The sequence below is a fragment of the Macrobrachium nipponense genome, chromosome 5 (genome assembly GCF_015104395.2).
Source record: "Macrobrachium nipponense isolate FS-2020 chromosome 5, ASM1510439v2, whole genome shotgun sequence".
Lineage (NCBI taxonomy): Eukaryota > Metazoa > Arthropoda > Malacostraca > Decapoda > Palaemonidae > Macrobrachium > Macrobrachium nipponense.
The window spans coordinates 121482695-121506022 of record NC_061107.1 but is presented as its reverse complement, the minus strand read 5'-3'; the positions used below and the strand labels follow the sequence as shown (position 1 = coordinate 121506022).

The following is a 23328-nucleotide window of genomic DNA, read 5'->3' as shown; positions in this document are numbered from 1 at the left end:
GGTATCTTCATTCTGTCGAGGATTTATCTCTTTTAGATAGAGTGGTTCGTAGTTGTAGTTTCTGTTTCCTAACAGTTAGAATGGTCCCTCCTCGGTTTGTCACTTTTTTGCCAACAATTGATGCCTTGATCCCCTTTCATCTGGGGGCCAAAAGGGGAAAAAAAAAAAAAAATAGGCAACCAGATTAGCTGAACAGCAGAATATGCAGTCAATGTTTTGCCTCCCTCGCTGTCGAACTTCTCAGTTCAAGAGGTCCTTTATTCCTCCTCACACCGTTGGACTGTGGAACAGTCTCCTTGAGGGTGTCGTGCAATTCAAGTGAAAATTATATACGTTGAAATATTTTACTTGCATTTTGAATTTTATTAAGTTGTTAATTTATGTTTTTCTAATAACTGATCTATTTCTGTGAGTCCCATTACCTTCTGTTAGTTCTTTCTAATGAACACCTACATAAATATTCTTTGGGAGCTTCTGGAATTTCAAGTCAGTGACCCCTGTGGGCTTGTTCCTATGAACAGGATTTAACCTCTCAATAATAATAATAATAATAATAATAATAATAATAATAATAATAATAATAATAATAATAATAATAATAATAATAATAATACTAACAGGTATCATCAGTGAAAGGCTATACAACTACTAGAGGAAAAAAACAAACACCATCCCCCACCAACAGAAAAGGCTGCAGAAGGAAGTGTAGGGGCACAAAAGACCAGCTCCTGATAGGACAAAATGTAATGAAGAACAGTAAGAGAAGGAAAAACCAACCTAAGCATAGGCATGGATAGACTATAAGAAAGCCTTCGTCATGATACCACGCACATGCTAATAGAATGCCTGAAAATATATGGGGCAGAGGAAAACACCATCAGCTTCCTCAAAAATACAATGCGCAACTGGAATACAATACTTACAAGCTCTGGAATAAGACTAGCAGAGGTTAATATCAGGAGAGGGATCTTCCGGGGTGACTCACTGTCCCCACTACTCTTCTTAGTAGCCATGATTCCCATGACAAAAGTACTACAGAAGATGGATGCCGGGTACCAACTCAAGAAAGGAGGCAACAGAATTAACCATCTGATGTTCATGGACGACATCAAGCTGTATGGTAAGAGCATCAAGGAAATAGATACCCTAATCCAGACTGTAAGGATTGTATCTGGGGACATCAGGATGGAGTTTGGAATAGAAAAATGCGCCTTAGTCAACATACAAAAGGACAAAGTAACAAGAACTGAAGGGATAAAGCTACCAGATGGGAGCAACATCAAACACATAGATAAGACTGGATACAATTACCTGGGAATAATGGAAGGAGGGGATATAAAGCACAAAGAGATGAAGGACACGATCAGGAAAGAATATGCAGAGACTTAAGGCGATACTCAAGTCAAAACTCAACGCCGGAAATATGATAAAAGCCATAAACACATGGGCAGTGCCAGTAATCAGATACAGCGCAGGAATAGTGGAATGGACGAAGGCAGAACTCCGCAGCATAGATCAGAAAACCAGGAAACATATGACAATACACAAAGCACTACACCCAAGAGCAAATACGGACAGACTATACATAACACGAAAGGAAGGTGGGAGGGGACTACTAAGTATAGAGGACTGCGTCAACATCGAGAACAGAGCACTGGGGCAATATCTGAAAACCAGTGAAGACGAGTGGCTAAAGAGTGCATGGGAAGAAGGACTAATAAAAGTAGACGAAGACCATGAAATATACAGAGACAGGAGAATGACAAACAGAACAGAGGACTGGCACAACAAACCAATGCACAGACAATACATGAGACAGACTAAAGAACTAGCCAGCGATGACAATTGGCAATGACTACAGAGGGGAGAGCTAAAGAAAGAAACTGAAGGAATGATAACAGCGGCACAAGATCAGGCCCTAAGAACCAGATATGTTCAAAGAACAATAGACGGAAATAACATCTCTCCCATATGTAGGAAGTGCAATACGAAAAATGAAACCATAAACCACATAGCAAGCGAATGTCCGGCACTTGCACAGAACCAGTACAAAAAGAGGCATGATTCAGTGGCAAAAGCCCTCCACTGGAGCCTGCGCAAGAAACATTGCAGTAATAAGTGGTACGAGCACCAACCTGAGGGAGTGATAGAAAACGATCAGGCAAAGATTCTCTGGGACTATGGTATCAGAACAGATAGGGTGATACATGCAAATAGACCAGACGTGACGTTGATTGTCGCAAATACCATGGGACACGAGAATTGAAGAGAAAGAGAGGGAAAAAATGGATAAGTACCAAGATCTGAAAATAGAAATAAGAAGGATATGGGATATGCCAGTGGAAATTGTACCCATAATCATAGGAACACTCGGCACGATCCCAAGATCCCTGAAGAGGAATCTAGAAAAACTAGAGGCTGAAGTAGCTCCAGGACTCATGCAGAAGAGTGTGATCCTGGAAACGGCGCACATAGTAAGAAAAGTGATGGACTCCTAAGGAGGCAGGATGCAGCCCGGAACCCCACACTATAAATACCACCCAGTCAAATTGGAGGACTGTGATAAAGCAAAAAAAAAATAATAATAATAATAACAATGATAATCCAATGATTGATCTCATAAATAAATTAGTAAAAGATGCTATAATCTATTTCAGTTGGTACAGTTGCTGAAATTCCATTCCGAATTTCGTTATCTTGACCTACTTCTTTTCTCTATCGATTTTCCTTCTGTCTTACAGAGAGCTGGACTCCACCCTTTCAAGAAAAGGCCTGTTTATTCTGGAGTTAAAGCTCTGCTTAAACCTGAGCCTATACCTGGGAAAAAACATGGTAAGTTCCTTTCCCTTTCTTGTCAGTTTTGCAAGCTATTATATCTCTTGATGTCTGGACGGACAGGAAGTCTCCAACAGCGCTGTTTCTTGTTTTTCATGGGTTCTACCGAGGTTACGTAAGCAGAACAGAGAAATACGCAGTGGGCAATGAAAAATCATTTGAAAGATGTTCATATAAACCTCACTGTATAAGGATAGCGTTTGTTCTCCATGAAACATCAAATATCTCTCATAAATTTCGTTACGTTTTGTTTGTAGAATCAATCTTCTGTCTAATGTAATAAGCTTTGTATGTTTGGGTTCATTTGATAGCAAACATCAGCATTTTTCCAGAGACCACGGGGCCTACGTTAGAGTCAAAACAGAACAATCGTATTGCAAAAATGATAAATGTTCGTAATGATGACATAACTAGAGAAATCTCACCATCACCTTCATGACACTGGAAAACATGAATGCAAGAATCTTTCTTCTTTCAATAAGAAAAAAAATTTCACGTTTCAGTTCCTTGCTTTATAACTTAATGACTTTTAGCACAGACTGGAGAGACAGAGGCATTCAGACGTTATTACTCTTCTAACTTTGCAGATTGCAAACCAACTGACGTATGCGTTGCCAACGGTGGTTATTGCATCCAAAGCAAGAAGAAAGAAGACTGCAATGGCCTCTTTTTTCCCAGGGAATGCAAGTCCGCACTATGTTCCTGCTGTGTGGAAGGTAAGAAGACGAACTCTAGAGAAAAATGTAGTTCGCGAACTCATTTCGTTTTCTTAAGCAAGTGATTCATTTTGCAGTTTCACCTACATCCTGGCAGTATGGTATATCGAGTGAGCCTTCTGCGCCTCGTTCCTAAGTATTCCCTAAAATAGCAATCACTATTTTATCATTAAAAACGTCATTTAAGAAGCAGTAGCTTGCCTGGACCGTTGTGATCCCTGAAAAATGCCATTGACCATAAATTCAGACATGGGAAGATTTTTCTTCGGATTCAAGCCACTCATTAGAAGCACATTTCTTGTTCCATTTGTTCCGTGTACTTTTTATCAAGAACATTGCTTCTCGACTTCCATTCTAAGCTTGAAAGTTTTGACTCAGTACTAAACTGATGCCTAATGAAAGATATATTGTTTCTTGAAAAATTGTCGCATTAACATTGCTAAGCCACATTTTCCAGGCTTCCTTATGATGTGCAATCTGTTTTGAATGTTCTTATGGGTTCACTTACCTTGATAGTGTATGAAATCCAAGATTAATATGAGTTAAATAGTCATGGAATTTGGTATCACATATTGGCTCATAAAATTGCTTCAAGATGGTCTATTTTCTAGCCTCATTTACTAAACTTTGTTAAAATAAAAGGATCTGAAGACAATTAGTTTAGTGATTGCTTCTTCAAGGCTTTTTTTCACATTTTTTCTGAGAGAATCTGGGATCATTGCCTCCTCCATAAGTTGCGAATTGATGCAGCCTGCCAAGAGTGATACGAAATCTCATAGTCGTTCATTCATTCTCACGATTGTTTCATAGGATAGGAATTGTACATCCTTGCTTTTGGCATCAACTACATTCCAACAGGATGGATGATGAATACGCAACAGGGATAGGATAGGCAGACAGATAGACATCTGGGCCGCCAACTCAGAATGCCATTATGAGGAAGGCAAGGCCCTGAGCAATGCATTCGAGCAGAGTGTTACTGAACATTTCATATATTCTCACCTTTGTGACTTTTTGGATGGAGTTGGTGCTCAAGTTATCAGCCGAATTCTTCTGGATTTCATTCCGGCGACATTGCCAGGGGTCCCTCGCTGCTCCTCCTCCCCCTCCTCCAAAGCCTCATATAAAAGTTAATGTGGAGACTGAATTGTTAAGGCAAAAAGATCATTTATACCGCACTCATGTTACTGAGATGTTAAGGAACAACTCTGTATAGTGACCCATCTCTTTCAGTTCTTTCTGTTAGACATTGATTAGCGATGTTATCTGAAAACTAGAACACAATAGAGGTGGTAAACATTTCTAGTTTTCTTCCCAAGTTTCATGAGGTTACTAAGTATTCCATATGAACATCATGGACACCACCAACACCATCACAATTTCTCTCTCTCTCTCTCTCTCTCTCTCTCTCTCTCTCTCTCTCTCTCTCTTTTATCTGTTTGGTATCTACATAACTTTCTTCTTTTTGCCAGATAAATGTGACAGCAATCCATGTGGTCCAAACTCCCACTGCCAGAGCACACCCGGCAGTTACGAATGCGTCTGCGATGTTGGGTACGAAAAATTCAACGGTGATTGTGTTGGTAAGTGTCGTTTTATTATTCCTTCTTACTGGGATCTTAAATGCTCTTTCAGCTCCAAATTCGAAATATAACTATAGGAAGAGTCCTAAGTGAGTCAGAGTCAGAAATTTATATGTTTAACATATCTTACAAGGCTCTAATCGACCCTGTTTAATGAAAAGGAGAGAAATCACTTACTAGTAAAGTAACCTACCTCGAAGACTCCACCACAAGCCGGCAACTCAGCAGATAAATAAAGTTGTTAAGTCTAGGCTAAGACCAAACTCTGAGATACAAAAACAGAGTCTTTATTTCCCAGAATAACGAACAGGAAAAACAAGGAAAATTGAAAATCCCAAAACCATGAAACTTATTTACTCCTCAATTAGTCATTTTGATTAAAAAAATTGTCACACACTATCTTAATGTCAAAAACCCCTTCAGTATTTTCCCAAACAAGATGGTTAATTAGAGAATTCCTTTTCTGTGGTGACAAACCGATAAATACCCAATGAAAATACCAAATGAATTTCACACAACTTCAGCTCCCTTCAGAGTATCTGTAAAAGTTCAAAGGATTTTCAGAGTATTTTTTTCACTATTGACCTTCTTGATGGATCTTCTGTGCGCCTCCCATCGGGCTTTCAACACTGGTAATCGCTCAAAGAGACTGCAGTCTCCTGACTCACTATAGAAATGTATTACGTTTTCATGCGCCATGATGGGTGTATGAACACACGCACGCTAGTCTTCTCACAGTTCTGATATTTGAGTGCATGAACACAATAAATTGTTCTAGGTCCTTCCATGAACACACCCTGTTTGACACACAAACAGAAATACACAACTGCATTTTCTGACATCACAATCACGACTACAGCTGGGTCAAATTCGCACCCGCGCTCTCGTCTCTGAAGTCAGATAATGTTAGGCTTTTCCGTTCGAAGACCCAAAGTATTTGCTGATACCTTAAAGTTTCCCATAATACTCGAGGCTGTGTTGCTACTCATTCCAATCTGTTCATATATATATATATATATATATATATATATATATATATATATATATATATATATATATATATATATAATATACTATATATATATATATATATATATATATATATATATATATATATATATATATATATATATACATATATATGTGTGTGTGTGTGTGTGTGTGTGTGTTTGCATGTATATCAACAATGAAAATTATTGTACCCTGCAATATATATGCCTACGTGTTTTTTCGGATCGATTTGTGAATATATAACTTCTTTTTCGAGGGCTCTGAACAGAGGATAGGTACCTAGCACATCCTGGCACTACCGAAATTTATCGAAAGACTGACAGTCCCCGAAACAAGAGTTTGACCAGTTCGAAGAGATACGAACGAGAGGATAAAATAACAACAAAGAGCTTGTTTGCAGTTTGTCTATTGTTTTGGGAAAATTTGAACTTGTGTGTGTGAGCGACTGCTTCATTTTCTCCTCTAATTACTTGAAGATGACTTTTCTTACCTATTTTCCCACTTTCAGATATTAATGAATGTGACTTAGTCAACAATGCTTGTTTAAGCAATGAAGATTGCACCAACGTCCCAGGGAGTTACACCTGTACAAGTGAGTGTCTGTTTCATCCAGATATATATATATATATATATATATATATATATATATATATATATATATATATATATATATATATATATATATTATATATATATACCTTTAACTTTAATGGCACCCATTGTTTATGCTTGTTTGGGAAGGTTTCTCATCTTCCAGGTGTGTCGGATTCTAGGTACTAATCTCTTTATAATCCCTTTCTGTCAGTTATACGAATCTTCTTGTATTGTCTTTCCCTCATTTATGTCAGTTTCTTCTCAGTAAAGGACGTTTAACGTCGAAAGGTCTCGCAGATCCTCCTTCGTTTATTTTTCCTTCGTGGCATATATCTTTATTTATGGATTTATCATGTTCCTAACTTTCGTGATTCAGTTATACATAATGAGGGCCACGTTTACTTTCGCTATTCTGTTTCCTCTTTTGAGATGTGTCGTCACTACCTTCTCCAAGTCTCTTGTGGCTGCACATTCAACCAGAATTCGTCTTAAGTTTTTGAAGAAGTGCCTTTCTGAACAAGTGCTCCCTAAATCCTTGCTGCCACGCCGTCTAAGAAGGTATGACAATCACCCATTCTGATATGATTGTCTTAAACCTTTAATTGCACCCATTGTTTATGCTTGTTTGGGAAGGTTTCTCATCTTCCAGGTATGTTGGATTCTAGGTACTAATCTCTTTATAATCCCTATCTGTCAGTTATACGAATCTTCTTGTATTGTCTTTTCCCTCATTTATGTCAGTTTCTGCTCAGTAAAGGACGTTTAACATCGAAAGGTCTCGCAGATCCTCCTTCGTTTATTTTTCCTTCGTGGCATATATCTTTATTTATGGATTTATCACGTTCCTAACTTTTGTGATTCAGTTATACATGATGAGGGCCACGTTTACTTGCGCTATTCTGTTTCCTCTTTTGAGATGTGTCGTCACTACCTTCTCCAAGTCTCTTGTGGCTGCACATTCAACCAGAATTCGTCTTAAGTTCTTGAAGAATTGCCTTTCTGAACAAGTGCTCCCTAAATCCTTGCTGCCACGCCATCTAAGAAGGTATGACAATCACCCATTCTGAGATGATTGTCTTAAACCTTTAATTGCACCCATTGTTTATGCTTGTTTGGGAAGGTTTCTCATCTTCCAGGTGTGTTGGATTCTAGGTACTAATCTCTTTATAATCCCTATCTGTCAGTTATACGAATCTTCTTGTATTGTCTTTACCCTCGTTTATGTCAGTTTCTGCTCAGTAAAGGACGTTTAACGTCAAAAGGTCTCGCAGACCCTCCTTCGTTTATTTTTCCTTCGTGGCACGTTCCTAACTTTCGTGACTCAGTATACATATATATATGATATATATATATATATATATATATATATATATATATATATATATATATAATATAATATATATATATATATATAATATATATATAGTATATATATATATATATATTATATATATATATATCCTTGAGAAGACGGAGTCTGCCCCGCTCTATGTACATCTCATCAGGGGAACCATAGGGTAAAGGCATCGTACTCAGGTACATTTATTTCGCCGACGTTTCAACGACTCATAGTCGCATTCTCAAGGCTATAATTAAAGATAAACACACGAACATTAAAACTACGCACTGCATAATTCATAAAAATTACGCAATATTTAAAAATTCAATGAACATCAACATCAGAATGTAGAACATTTAAAAATTTATGAATTTCTTAAAACAGAAAACATACTGAGCGCTAAATTACAGTACAGTTACATTAAAATATTTAAAAATTACAGAAAAAAGTATACAAAAATTTACGATATGGGTGTAAAAAAATTAAAAATAAATAAATAACACTAAAACAGTAAGGCTATTCTATACCTTATCCTCGCAAAGGACGGGCAGTGACTGAGAGAATTTTTAGAAAAATAAAAATAAACAGCACTCTAGGCGATAAAACAACTGAACAGAGGAGGATTGCGATTTAAGGACGGAACTATCTTTTTTTATCATAATGATTCCCAAGGTTGTTAGGTCGTTTTCGTTTTGCGTTTGCCTATAATAATAAATCCTTATCATTAATATATGTTTTACATAATTTAGAGTGATTTCTGATATTTGACTGTTCGGGGTTTGTTAATCTGCTGCCCGTTCTAAAACTTAAGCCCCTGTGGAATCTATTCTCACTTTTAGTAACCTCTTCGTACAACCCACTAAGTCCCGTGATCACATCTCGGGCACGTATATTTATATACAACATTAGATTTTAGAAGAGGACTAAGCGGTCTTTCGTCTTAAACAGGGATCCGATAGTTAATGGATTTTTTGGGACGATTTTTAGGTTCAGTGCCGGGAATTCCTTTTGAATAATTGCCAGGAACTTTTTCTGAAGAGGTTGTCATGAAGAAACGGGAAGCTAGCAAAGATTTTTAATTTTGGGACTGTCAAAAACCGTTGGCACCTCTATGAATCGGGCATCAAGCATTTTCTAAGCATTTTGAACAAAAGTTTGTCTGGAAAGCAGTTATTTTTAAGATATTGGGAAAGAAAGTTAATTTCTTCATTAAAAGTAAACCAATTAGAGGTATGGGTAAAGGCCCTGTGTAGGAGAGTTGAGATAGTATTAAGTTTAAAATTATAAAAGCAAGAACTATAAAAGTTGATACCCAACCCAGTAAAAGTCTTTTTTCTAAAAACACCCGTGTAGAAGCCTTCCTCGTTCCTGGACACTAGAACATCCATAAAGGAAGCTTGTTATTTTCTTCTTCATCGAGTGTAAATCTGATATTAGGGTGCAGGGCATTGACAAATTCTAAGAATTTGTTCCGCATTAAACTTGTTTCGGAATAAGGCGAAAGTGTCATCAACGTATCTACGATAAACTGAGGCAAGAAGCTCAGGGGCAATCATCAAACATACGCTCCTCCAAAGAGCACATAAAAATATTAGCAAGTGTCGGACCCAGTGGGGTATCCATTGCTACTCCTTCCACTTGTCTGTATAAAAAGCCATTAAAAATGAAAAGTCGTGTCCTGCACGGCCAGTTCTAACAACCTGTTTAAAAAACTCACGACTAAAATTATGAAAGTAGAGTCCGCTCTATAAATAACTTATTTAAAATAATGTCAATCGTCTCCCCTACAGGGATATTAGTAAAAAGTGACTCAACGTCCAGACTAACCATAAATAATTCTGAATCTTGTATAAGAATATCCTCCTTGAATTTATGAGAGTTGCTTAAAGAAAATTCATTTTTAGTGAGAGCTCAAGTAAAGAACTAGAAATTTGGCAAGCTTATAACTAGGAGTGTTCACTGAGGAAAGAATGGGCCTTAATGGGACATTTTCTTTATGTATTTTGGGCAACCCATACAAAACCCCATACGAAGACCCTGTAGGGAATAGTTCCTGGTATATATCATCATCAATTATCTTATTTTGTTTTAGCAACCTTAGAAAACCTTACAATTTTGTCCTCTGGTTTAATGATATTATATAAATCTGGAGCACCTATTTTTCTCAAATTTTGTATGATCGTTTAAGATAATCCATCCATTTCTCAATATAAGTATCCTTATCCAAAATTACGCAACCCTTACCTTTGTCTGGTTTTTGTAATAATAATACTGTCATCATTAGCCAAGTTTTTAAAGTGTCAAAATCATATTTGTTGAAGAAAGGAGTCCATCTAGTGTTTAGCTTATGATATGCACAATGAGCTAAAGATGATAACTGAGATCTAAGGTTGTCCAAATTAACATTGAAAGGGAGGGATTTAAGACGGCGAAAGAGAGATTCTATGGGTAGAAAAACTTGCTATAGTTCGGCCTGTAATTCGGTAAACAAAATTCTAAGCCTAGAGAAAGTAAGAACTCTTCCCTCTTTGACAATAACCTTTTGAAAAGTTAAAAACGGTACTCTTATTGTTATTTCTACAGATTTGAGGGGTGATGATTCCAAGCTCCTTAGTTTTTCTGTTATGTCTTTCATTTACATCGTTGATGAAATTCAAAACGGTATTATTGAAAAGACGTACAAAATTACCTTGTCTAAAATGGTGAGACACTACTTACGAAGGTTTTCTGCTCAGTTACCAGCTTGTTAACCTTTCAATATTTTTTCTGCTTAGACACAATCTCCATCTCTAACAGTCGTTTAGTAGTTTCAATATAAAATTCTGAATGATAGAGTGAGGTTTTATGCACCTTAAATTTCACAAAATTAGGCACCACATTATCTAGCTGACAAAACTGTAGAAATGTCAAATCCAATTTGGCTTTCTCTAACTTCTTGGTGAATCTCTCCAGCATTCTGCATCTTGCTAATAGTTGTGCACCAATCTCCTCCGAATAAGTTCTTGAAGTGGTTAAAGCCTCTTGATCTGATGCGAAGAAGGAACAGAATAACGAAGAGTCGTGAACGTCGGCGAAATAAATGTACCGAGTACGATGCCTTTCCCTATGGTTCCCCTGATGAGATGGTCAATAGAGCGGCAGCTCCGTCTTCTAAGGATATTTATGGGATAACTCACTACAAAGGCTACACCAATCACGATGAACATCAGCAGTTTTTTCTTCGTTATTCTGTTCCTTCTTCGCATCAGATCAAGAGGCTTAACCACTTTCAAGAACTTATTCGGAGGAGATATGGTGCAACAACTATTAGCAAGATGCAGAATGCTGGACAGATTCACCAAGAAGTTAGGAAAAGCCAGATTGGATTTGACATTTCTACAGTTTTTGTCAGCTAAATAATGTAGTGCCTAATTTTGTGAAAATTTAAGGTGCATAAAACCTCACTCTATCATTCAGAATTTTATATTGAAACTACTAAACGACTGTTAGAGATGGAGATTGTGTCTAAGCAGAAAATTGAAAGGTTAAACAAGCTGGTAACTGAGCAGAAAAAACCTTCGTAAGTAGTTGTCTCACCATTTTAGACCAAGGTAATTTTTGTACGTCTTTTCAATAATACCGTTTTGAATTTCATCAACGATGTAAATGAAAGACATAACAGAAAACTAAGGAGCTTGGAATCATCACCCCCTCAAATCTGTAGAAATACAATAAGAGTACCGTTTTTAACTTTTCAAAAAGGTTATTGTCAAAGAGGGAAGAGTTCTTACTTTCTCTAGGCTTAGAATGTTTACCGAATTACAGGCCGAACTATAGCAAGTTTTTTTCTACCCATAGAATCTCTCTTTCGCCGTCTTAATCCCTCCCTTTCAATGTTAATTTGGACAACCTTAGATCTCAGTTATCATCTTTAGCTCATTGTGCATATCATAAGCTAAACACTAGATGGACTCCTTTCTTCAACAATATGATTTTGACACTTTAAAAAACTTGGCTAATGATGACAGTATTATTATTTACAAAACCAGACAAAGGTAAGGGTTGCGTAATTTGGATAAGGATACTTATATTAGAAGATGGATATTATCTTCAAACGATCATACAAATTTGAGAAAATAGGTGCTCCAGATTTATATAATATCATTTAAACCAGAGGACAAAATAGTAAGGTTTCTAAGGTTGCTAAACAAAATAAGATAATTGATGATGATATATACCAGGAACTATTCCCTACAGGGTCTTCGTATGGGGTTTTGTATGGGTTGCCCAAATACTAAAGAAAATGTCCCATTAAGGCCCATTCTTTCCTCAGTGAACACTCCTAGTTATAAGCTTGCCAAATTTCTAGTTCCTTTACTTGAGCCTCTCACTAAAAATGAACTTTTCTTTAAGCCAACTCTCATAAATTCAAGGAGGATATTCTTATACAAGATTCAGAATTATTTTAGTGGTTTAGTCTGGACGTTGAGTCACTTTTTACTAATGTCCCTGTAGGGGAGACGTTTGACATTATTTTATAGTTATTATTTATAGAGCCGGACTCTACTTTTCATAATTTTAGTCGTGAGTTTTTTAAAACAGTTGTTAGAACTGGCGTGCAGGACACGACTTTCATTTTTAATGGCTTTTTATACAGACAAGTGGAAGGAGTAGCAATGGGATCCCCACTGGGTCCGACACTTGCTAATATTTTTTATGTGCTCTTTGGAGGAGCGTATGTTTGATGATTGCCCCCTTAGCTTCTTGCCTCAGTTTTATCGTAGATACGTTGATGACACTTTCGCCTTATTCCGAAACAAGTTTAATGCGGAACAATTCTTAGAATTTGTCAATGCCCTGCACCCTAATATCAGATTTACACTCGATGAAGAGAAATAACAAGCTTCCCTTTTTGGATGTTCTAGTGTCCAGGAACGAGGAAGGCTTCTACACGGGTGTTTTTTAGAAAAAAGACTTTACTGGGTTGGGTATCAACTTTTATAGTTTCTTGCTTTTATAATTTTAAACTTAATACTATCTCAACTCTCCTACACAGGGCCTTTACCATACCTCTAATTGGTTTACTTTTAATGAAGAAATTAACTTTCTTTCCAATATCTTAAAAATAACTGCTTTCCAGACAAACTTTTGTTCAAAAATGCTTAAGAAAATGCTTGATGCCCGATTCATAGAGGTGCCAACGTTTTTGACAGTCCCAAAATTAAAATCTTTGCTAGCTTCCCTTTTCTTCATGACAACCTCTTCAGAAAAAACAAAGTTCCTGGCAATTATTCAAAAGGAATTCCCGGCACTGAACCTAAAAATCGTCCCAAAAAATCCATTAACTATCGGATCCCTGTTTAAGACGAAAGACGCCTTAGTCCTCTTCTAAAATCTAATGTTTGTATATAAATACGTGCCCGAGATGTGATCACGGGACTTATGTGGGTTGTACGAAGAGGTTACTAAAAGTGAGAATAGATTCTCACAGGGGCTTAAGTTTTAGAACGGGCAGCAGATTAACAAACCCCGAACAGTCAAATATCAGAAATCACTCTAAATTATGTAAAACATATATTAATGATAAGGATTTTATTATTATAGGCCAAACGCAAACGAAAAGACCTAACAACCTTGAATCCATTAATGATAAAAAGATAGTTCCGTCCTTAAATGCGCAATCCTCCTCTGTTCAGTTGTTTATCGCCTAGAGTGCTTGTTTATTTTATTTTTCTAAAAATTCTCTCAGTCCACTGCCCGTCCTTTGCGAGGATAAGGTATAGAATAGCCTTACTGTTTTAGTGTTATTTATTATTTTTAATTTTTTTACATCCCATCGTATTTTTGTATACTTTTTTCTGTAATTTTTAAATATTTAATGTAACTGTACTGTAATTTAGCGCTCAGTATGTTTTTCTGTTTTAAGAGATTCATAAATTTTTAAATGTTCTACATTCTGATGTTGATGTTCATTGAATTTTTTAAATATTGCGTAATTTTTATGAATTATGCAGTGCGTAGTTTTAATGTTCGTGTGTTTTATCTTTAATTATAGCCTTGAGAATGCGACTATGAGTCGTGAAAACGTCGGCGAAATAAATGTACCTGAGTACGATGCCTTTCCCTATGGTTCCCCTGATGAGATATATATATATATATATATATATATATATATATATATATATATATATATATACATATATATATATACTATATATATATATATATATATATATATATATATATATATATATATATATATATATATGTATATATATCTAACAGGTATATCTAACAGGGAAAATCTCAAACGAGGTCAAATGACACTCGTTTAAACAAAATTAAAGCAAAAACATCTAACTGGTAACGTAACCCACCATTGTTCTGTTGAATGCCATCTCTGGAGTTGGCTGAAAATTGGTTTCAAACTAGGCTAAGGTAAACTCTCGTGGTTAAAAAAATATACTTTTTACTTCCCAAAATTAGCTAACATGAAAATGGAAGAATTATTAATTAAACTTGACTCAAAAAGAAACGTTAAACTGTCATATTCCTCTCAAAATCATATTTAAGTAAGTACCCCCTTTTCCCCAAAGTGTCCAAACATTCATAGTTTATTAATAATCATAATCAGTCAAAGAAAAACCCATAGGTGACTTCGAATCCATCTGAAATAAAGAGACCATAATTATGACACCATAAAACATTAAAGTTCATCATTAAAGAATGTGTGTCGCACCTCACTTCCCTCTCTCTAGACTCAAGTAATTGTCACTTCAAATGTTAACTTTCCAAAGTTTCTCGTTACCTTGTCCGACGGACCTGCAACACCTCTTCCAGCACCTCTTCTGTGGTGTGTTCCACACACACTATCAACCAAAATCAGTGATCCCCATTTGCACTTTTGCCACTTGACTATATGTCATTTTCAGTTCATCATGAACACACACACTCACCGACTGGCACACACGAGGCAGGCACACTTCACCCATGAAACTCGTGATCTTCAAAGCGCGTCACTGACCCTAATTGTGCGTCGGTAAGCTGTCTTATTAGTTTTTTCATCTCAGCATCTTCGTGGAATCAAAGCATTTTGCATCTGTCTCTAACCAGCAAGAGCTAAGGTTATCAACCCAATTATTTAATATTATAGACTGTTGTTGGTGCCTTAAAGATATATATATATATATATATATATATATATATATATATATATATATATATATATATATATATATATATATATATATATATATATATATATATATATATATATATATATATATATATATATATATATATGTGTGTGTGTGTGTGGTAGTGGTTACTAACACACAGCCCTAAGGTAACGTGCACCTGAGTGGGGGCCCGTAATTTGGGGAAATAGCATTAAATAAATTTAATCTCACCTTGCTAAATGTTCTTATGGAATTATCTTAATAGGTATATAGTTTGGGAAAAATTAAATTAATGTGTCCTTTTATGTGTTTATTCTTTGCTAGGGGTTCTTATAAACTTTCCACCTTTGTGTTTCTGGGCGCTTGGACTGATAAAACTTTTCTTTGAAAGGCACTTTGTTGCAATTACGAGTTAGTAGGCACGAGGGAATTTTACTGAGTACGATAGTCACTTATCACTGTCTATTGCACACCACACTTCTGCACTTTCCCTCTCTACTGTTTCTTCATCTTCTCAGTTCTGCTACTGCGCCACTCTTCTGTTCTGCACTCGTTCTCCCCCTTCTCCACTCTGTCTTTTTCTTTTCTGCCCTTCTCTCTCTCTGTCTGGCTTTTTTATTGGGATGATATCTTCTTGGCACTGCCCTTGGATTTTTGGATTTTGACTGGGTGTGGCATCTTCTGAAAGAATTCTTGTGTTTGAGTGGCTACAGACTTTATACAAAACCACCTTCCTGTCTTTTTTTCTGTTGTGATTCGTAGACTCTAAATTAGGAAACACCTCTTGTTCATGCCCTGGCTTTTTGGGGGTGTGTACCTTTGGTAACCTCATAGGTTATTCGTTGAGACCCCTTTTTGGGCTGTCCTACGATCTGGCACTCCTGATTTAATTGGTTAAGACCCTAGGCCTATCCTTGGAAAGGGTGGAGCTTTCGAGTTTAACACTTCCCCTTTCTTAAACAAGGGAGCTTAGAATTCCTTCTCTAACATATGCCAGATGGGATATAGGAATTATCCCTGGCACCAATTAATCTTGCGAAGAGGGCTTGTGTAGGCGTAAATGAGGTGTGACGAGTTGAGTTCCAATTTCTCGAAGATGCCTGGGAAATATCGCTCGTCAGCCACTAATCTCCTCGTCGGCCACTAATCTCCGGTACGGACAGATGTTTTTGGGGAGATGATATCCAGACTCTCGATGGCTAAAGTGTCCTGGTCGTTGGGGTTGAGTCCGAGAAAGACGATACTTTCATAAAACCATTATTTTATTTCATTCTTTTTCCCTTTTCTTTTCTTATTATCCGTGCCTCTTCTTAAGTACTTTAAAGTTAATGCCTTTTGATATAATTTCCTTAATCCTTTAACAACACTGTAACATATATATATTATATATATATATATATATATAGTATATATATATATCTATATATATATATATATATATATATACTATATATATGTGTATGTGTGTGTGTGTATATGTTGTATATATATATATATATATATATATATATATAATATATATAATATATATATATATATATATATAAATATATATATACGCATACATACACACATATATATATACATATAAAAGGTTCAGGAAAGTCCATTGATACTTCACATGAAGGCCAATATTTATTTTAAAACGTTTCGCACATCAACTTTGTGCATCTTCAGTCTGTTAAAAGAGAAATGCTATATTAAAAAACTAAAAATAAGGATTTACAATAGTAATCATGTTAAAATGCAATAAAAATATAAACAGTTAAAAAAGAGGAAGAAGAGCCACTGAGGTACCAACCAACTAGAGTGGAAGGAAGCAAGGAATGATTTTTGAGAGAGCCAGGTCCAAGACGTTGACTATGCAGATGTAGAGGTGAAGCGAGGTGTTGTTATTCAATGGGGGAACCAGTCTTTAATAATTAACGATTCCAAGGTATTCAGGTGGTCCGGGTCTTTAGTGTAACCTATTATTGAGAAGTCTGTTTCGATACATTATTTTGCATTTAGCGGCATGATTCTTGATATTAGAAAATTCAGATTACTAATTCTTTGACCTGTTCTATAACTGAAACCCATATGGCTGCAATATTTCATCTGCAGTAATCTTCGAGTAGATCCCACGTAAGTAGCAGGGCATCCTGCGCATTTGAATTTATATACAACGTTGGATCTCATAAGTCCTGCAGACGATCTTTGAATTAAAAAGTGAGCCAATTTTGCAAGGATTATTTGAAATAAGTTTAATTTTGAGACAAGGCATTTCTTGTTCTATTATTTGTGTGAGTCTGAGAGAAACTTCGAATTAGTTACAATGGAATCGATGCATACATTAGTTTCTTTGGGACATCCATTAGCGGAGGAGGTGGTTGGATATAGTTACCTACTAATTTATTAATTATATTATATACAATGTCTTTTGGGATAAGAGTTTTTTTTGAAAAAGGTTATTAAAAATTCCATTTCGTTATGAAAATTTGCCAGTTGGATGAGTATTTCAAAGCTCTATAGACCATGTGTATATGGCATTAAGTTTGAAGGTTTTCTGACAAGAACTATAGAGGTTATTGGCTAATCCGTGAACGTCTTTTTCCGATATACTGCAGTCGTGAATTCTGAATTGACTCTAGTGACAAGGGATGTCCAGAAATGGTAATTTGTTTTCATTTTCTATCTCCATTGTGAATTTAATGTTAGGATGTGTACGTTAATATGTTCCAAAAATTTTGCTATTTGCCATTGATATCTAAAAAGTGCAAATGTGTCGTCAGCATATCTTCTGTAATACTGGTTTAACAAGAAATAGGACAATTATCTAAAAATTCTGTTTCCAAATATGATATAAAAAAGTTGGCAAATATTGGCCCAAGTGGCGACCCCATAGCAACTCCATCGACCTGCGAATAGAGTCGTTGATTAAAAATAAACATGGAATCTTGCACAGCAAGTTCAAGAAATTGTTTAAAAAGGGGTTTACTAAAACCATGAAATACAGTGTCATCGCTAATAAAAATCTTATTTAAAATAATATCTATGGTTTCGTTCAATGGTACATTCGTAAACAACGATTCTACGTCAAACTGGCCATTTGGTGTATCTCCGTCCTGATGGATGATTGTTCCTGAAATTGATATCCATTTTCAAAGTGTTTTCGTTGATGGAATATTTCAGTTAATAGTGATACTAAGAATTTGGAGATAGAAAAAGAGGACTATTGTATGCAGCCATATGGGTCTAACAGGGGTGTGCCTGGTTTATGAATTTTCGGTAGGCCTTATAATATACTAAACGAAGACCTGTGACATGTAATTGCTGGTATGTAGTTTCATTTATTACTCCTTCATTTTTCAGTTTCCTTAAGAATCTATTGACTTTATCTTCTCTTTTGTAAATGTCGAGAAAATTGGGGTCACCATGTAGTTGAAACTTAGTGGTATCAGATAGAATAGTTTCAATTTTTTCAATATACTCATTTTTGTCTAGAATTACCACACCTTTGCCTTTATCAGGTTTGCAAATAATTATATCTTCTCGTTTTTTTAATTCAAGTAATAATTTAAGATCATCCTTTCTAAAAAATGGTGCCCAGGAGGTTTTAAGGTTAGCATAAGTTTGATGAATAATAGAGGACATTTTTTGCTGCAAATTACTGGTGTTTTTTATCATATTTAGTTTCATAAGTCTCTGAAACAACACTTCAAATGGTAAATAGAACGACTGCAGTATATCGGAAAAAGACGTTCACGGGATTAGCCAATAACTTCTATAGTTCTTGTCAGAAAACCTTCAAACTTAATGCCATATACACATTGGTCTATAGAGCTTTGAAATACTCATCCAACTGGCAAATTTTTCATAACGAAATGGAATTTTTAATAACCTTTTTTCAAAAAAACTCTTATCCAAAGACATAGTACATAATATAATTAATAAATTAGTAGGTAACTACATCCAACCACCTCCTCCGCTAATGGATGTCCCAAAGAAACTAATGTATGCATCGATTCCATATGTAACTAACTCGAAGTTTTCTCTCAGACTCACACAAATAATAGAACAAGAAATGCCTTGTCTTAAAATTAAACTTATTTCAAATAATCCTTGCAAAATTGGCTCACTTTTTAATTTCAAAGATCGTCTGCAGGACTTTATGAGATCCAACGTTGTATATAAATTCAAATGCGCAGGATGCCCTGCTACTTACGTGGGATCTACTCGAAGATTACTGCAGATGAGATATTGCAGCCATATGGGTTTCAGTTATAGAACAGGTCAAAGAATTAGTAATCCTGAATTTTCTAATATCAAGAATCATGCCGCTAAATGCAAAATAAATGTATCGAAACAGGACTTCTCAATAATAGGTTACACTAAAGACCCGGACCACCTGACTACCTTGGAATCGTTAATTATTAAAAGACTGGTTCCCCCATTGAATAACAACACCTCGGCTTCACCTCTACATCTGGCATAGTCAACGTCTTGGACCTGGCTCTCTCAAAAATCATTCCTTGCTTTCCTTCCACTCTAGTTGGTTGGTACCTCAGTGGTTCTTCTTCCTCTTTTTTAACTGTTTATATTTTTATTGCATTTTAACATGATTACTATTGTGAATCCTTATTTTTAGTTTTTTTAATATATGCATTTCTCTTTTAACAGACTGAAGATGCACAAAGTTGATGTGCGAAACGTTTTAAAATAAATATTGGCCTTCATGTGAAGTATCAATGGACTTCCTGAACCTTTTATGTCTACGCTCCTGTATACCTCTTATATACATATATATATATATATATATATATATATATATATATATATATATATATATATACATATGCATATATATATGTATATATAGTGACGAAGTGCCAAGTATCTGGTTACTACACTTACCATTCATTAATTGATACCTTACAAAAGCCAGACACCTGAACCCTCATCACAGGTACTAAACGACTGAATACTCTAAAGGCAACAGTGACCCCTTAACACTTACCAGTATTGCAGAAAATCAGACTAAATTCATCAAAACAGGTGTGAGGTAATCTTGTAAGTAATTAAATTAATCAAAGGGCATCACTCCATCAACAACTTTAAAAGTCTAAGTATTTCCCTGATTTCAAAAGTCTAAGTACTTCCCTGGCTCTAAGTCACTTCAAATAAATTGAAGGAAAGCAGATCAATTACCCCTCTATGCTTCTACCTAACATCAATATAATCATATGCAAATATACTGGTTAGAAATGAAAACGCTTATAAAATTTTACATACAAAAATTTATTATTAAACTCAAAATTTATAAGTGAAATTCACAATATCAGGGAAAATTACTGTTATTTGCAAACAAAGTAAAGTTTAATTAATTCATGAATCAATTAAGTAAAATTAAATCAAAATTAATTTATAATAAAATTCAAGAATATTAATTCAATCAAAATTCAAAACTGTTAGGCAATAATTGAAAATTTGAAATTAATTCACAAGTGCTAAACAACAATAAAACTTGAAAAGAATTCTATGTAAATGCAAATTAATTCACAAATGTTAAATTTAATTAATTCTGCAACAATTAAGCAATGAAAATAACCAAGTAAATTAAATTGTGAATGCAAATGAAAATACAGAAAAATGTGGACAATATCAAAATTTGCAAAAAGTACTAATCTCACAGAATATAAAATAAAAAGGCACACTTCAATAAGAAAATGAACAAATGCACAGAAATGAAACAAACACAAAACACAAAAATTTGCAACGTGTAAAATCGTAAATAGTTTCTCTCAAACCACTGTAACCATCAGTTATTTAGTTTTTACCAAACCACTGTTTATATCAGTTATTAGTTGTTACCTAACCACTGTTCCTATCATTTATTAGTTGCAAGTAATAAAAATATAACACACTTTACCTTTTTGGTATACCAATTTCTTTCTTCCTTGCTGCATCTAGTTTCACGCTTTCACAAAACCAGGCGCCGTTACAACAACAATGTTTGTTCAGATTCCACAAAAAATCACTAAACAACACTAAATAAACTCTAAGAAATATCAAATATGAAATTCTCATGTTACAGGTGACCATTCAATAAGTATGAAATCGTTAAGCTTCTTTAACATCAAAAGTGCTATGCGATGGAGAGAGAGAGAGAGAGAGAGAGAGAGAGAGAGAGAGAGAGAGATGTATGTGAACGGTTTGAGTCTTTAAGCCCGAATGAAAAACTTCTCCCTTACGAAAGCTAGACAAGATGACACAAAACATTTTGAGACCCAATTCTTTCTAGAAGCTTCGAAATCTTACTCAACTTTACAAAGAAATGTGCAATCTGCATGTGGCTTTGGCAAAGACATACGCGTATGAGATGATTCTGTTCAAAAAAGACACGCACTCGATTCGATCGCTCGTATCAGAATTTCCTTATCACACATGATGACAGAATCCCAAAACACAATGAAGGCTCGAGCTCGCTTATCAAACGTGTTGACAGATTAGGAAAAACAACTCTAGCTTTGAACGGACAAAGATATTCTCTCTCTTTCTACATTCTACGTTATATATTCTTTTTATAAATTATGTTATGCGAAATCTGAACACACATTTAAAACATCCTATCTCTAAGCTATCTAGGAATCTGAAAAAATGTTGCACAAAATTCTACATAACATTTTATACAGTCAAAGAGGGGATATATGCATTTTGAAAGTAGCAATATATAATAATATATAAGGTTATATACATATATATATATATATATATATATATATATATATATATATATATGTATCATATATATATATATATATATATATATATATATATATATATATATATATATATATATATATAAAATGAATAGGATGGAGAAAAGCCAGCGTAACATCATACATGTATTTTCCAAATTTTCAAGACTTTGGGTCTCATCATCAGGGCTGTAAAATATACAAAATATACAAATTAAAAAAGATTCGTATTAATATTAATATTAATAAAAATGGAAGTACATAAAAGTTAAATATATAATAATTAAAAAATGAATAAAAAAAAATATATATAAAAATTTTTAAAAAGTGAAAAAGAATGCTTAAAAGTTAGTACCTATCTCTATGGAGTTAAAAAATTGAGTGACGTTGTCTGGTTTGGAAAGGAGGACGTCAACTATGCTATATATAGAACTGTGGAAGAAGTCTGACCATTTAATGGTGTTTTACATTTATTACAATGTTCTCGTATGTTAGAAAATTCTTTCGTTTTCAAAGTACATCCCGTACGCTGACTGACTCCGAGATGAGAGTCCGATTCTGACTTGAGTAGTCTTTGGTGGCTCCCACGTATTTCCCGATCTTACATTTCGGGCAAGTAAGCAATATACCACCAAAGACCGCATCAAAGCCGGAAGTTTATCTTTGTGGGAGAACAAGAACCCAGAGTTTTAGGATTTTTTGCTATCAACTTAAGATTCACGGCCGGAAAAGTTTTCTGAATGACTTTTTGTATTTGCACCTTAAATGCGTTCGACTGAATGAAAGGTATAGAGGCATATATTAATAATTTAGGCACGTTCGGTACAAGTTGACGTGGCTGAAATTTATCATTTAAAAAGTTATTGACATATTTCAAGAATAAGGCTGGAGGATACGAATTGTTTTTAAAAAACTGAAGTAAAAATTGTATTTCACTATGGAAGTTATGTCAGCTGGAGGATAACGTATAAGCACGATGTAATAGCGTGGAAATACTATTTAATTTAAATGTTATGGAACAACTGCTATAGAAGTTAGTACCTTGACCTGTGAACGTCGTTTTTCTAAAGATGTTCGTATTAAACCATGTTCTGTCCCTAGTAATTAAAAACATCTAAAAAGCAAGTTGGTTATCTTGTTCATGTTCGATTGAGAAATTTATATTAGGATGTAGGCCATTGATATATTCCAAGAAAGCTTCAGCTGCTTCTCGGGACCTAAATAGAGCAATAGCGTCATCCAGTCATCCACATATCGTTTATAAAAGAGAGGGCGATATGATAAGGGACAACCATCCAGCATTTGTTCCTCAAAAGAGCACATAAAGGCGTTAGCCATAACTAGGCCAAGTGGCGA

The 23328-nt window shown here is 35.0% G+C and overlaps 1 protein-coding gene across 1 annotated transcript in view; it reads left to right on the top strand.

Annotated features, from left to right (window-relative positions):
• Window positions 1-23328, top strand: part of LOC135215923 (latent-transforming growth factor beta-binding protein 4-like) — a 593663-nt gene that overhangs the window by 194668 nt on the left and 375667 nt on the right. Inside the window, exons 6-7 of the mRNA XM_064250878.1 lie at window positions 5024-5134; window positions 6654-6737. Of these exons, the coding sequence (XP_064106948.1) occupies window positions 5024-5134; window positions 6654-6737 (195 nt within the window). The remainder of the gene's footprint in view (window positions 1-5023; window positions 5135-6653; window positions 6738-23328) is intronic.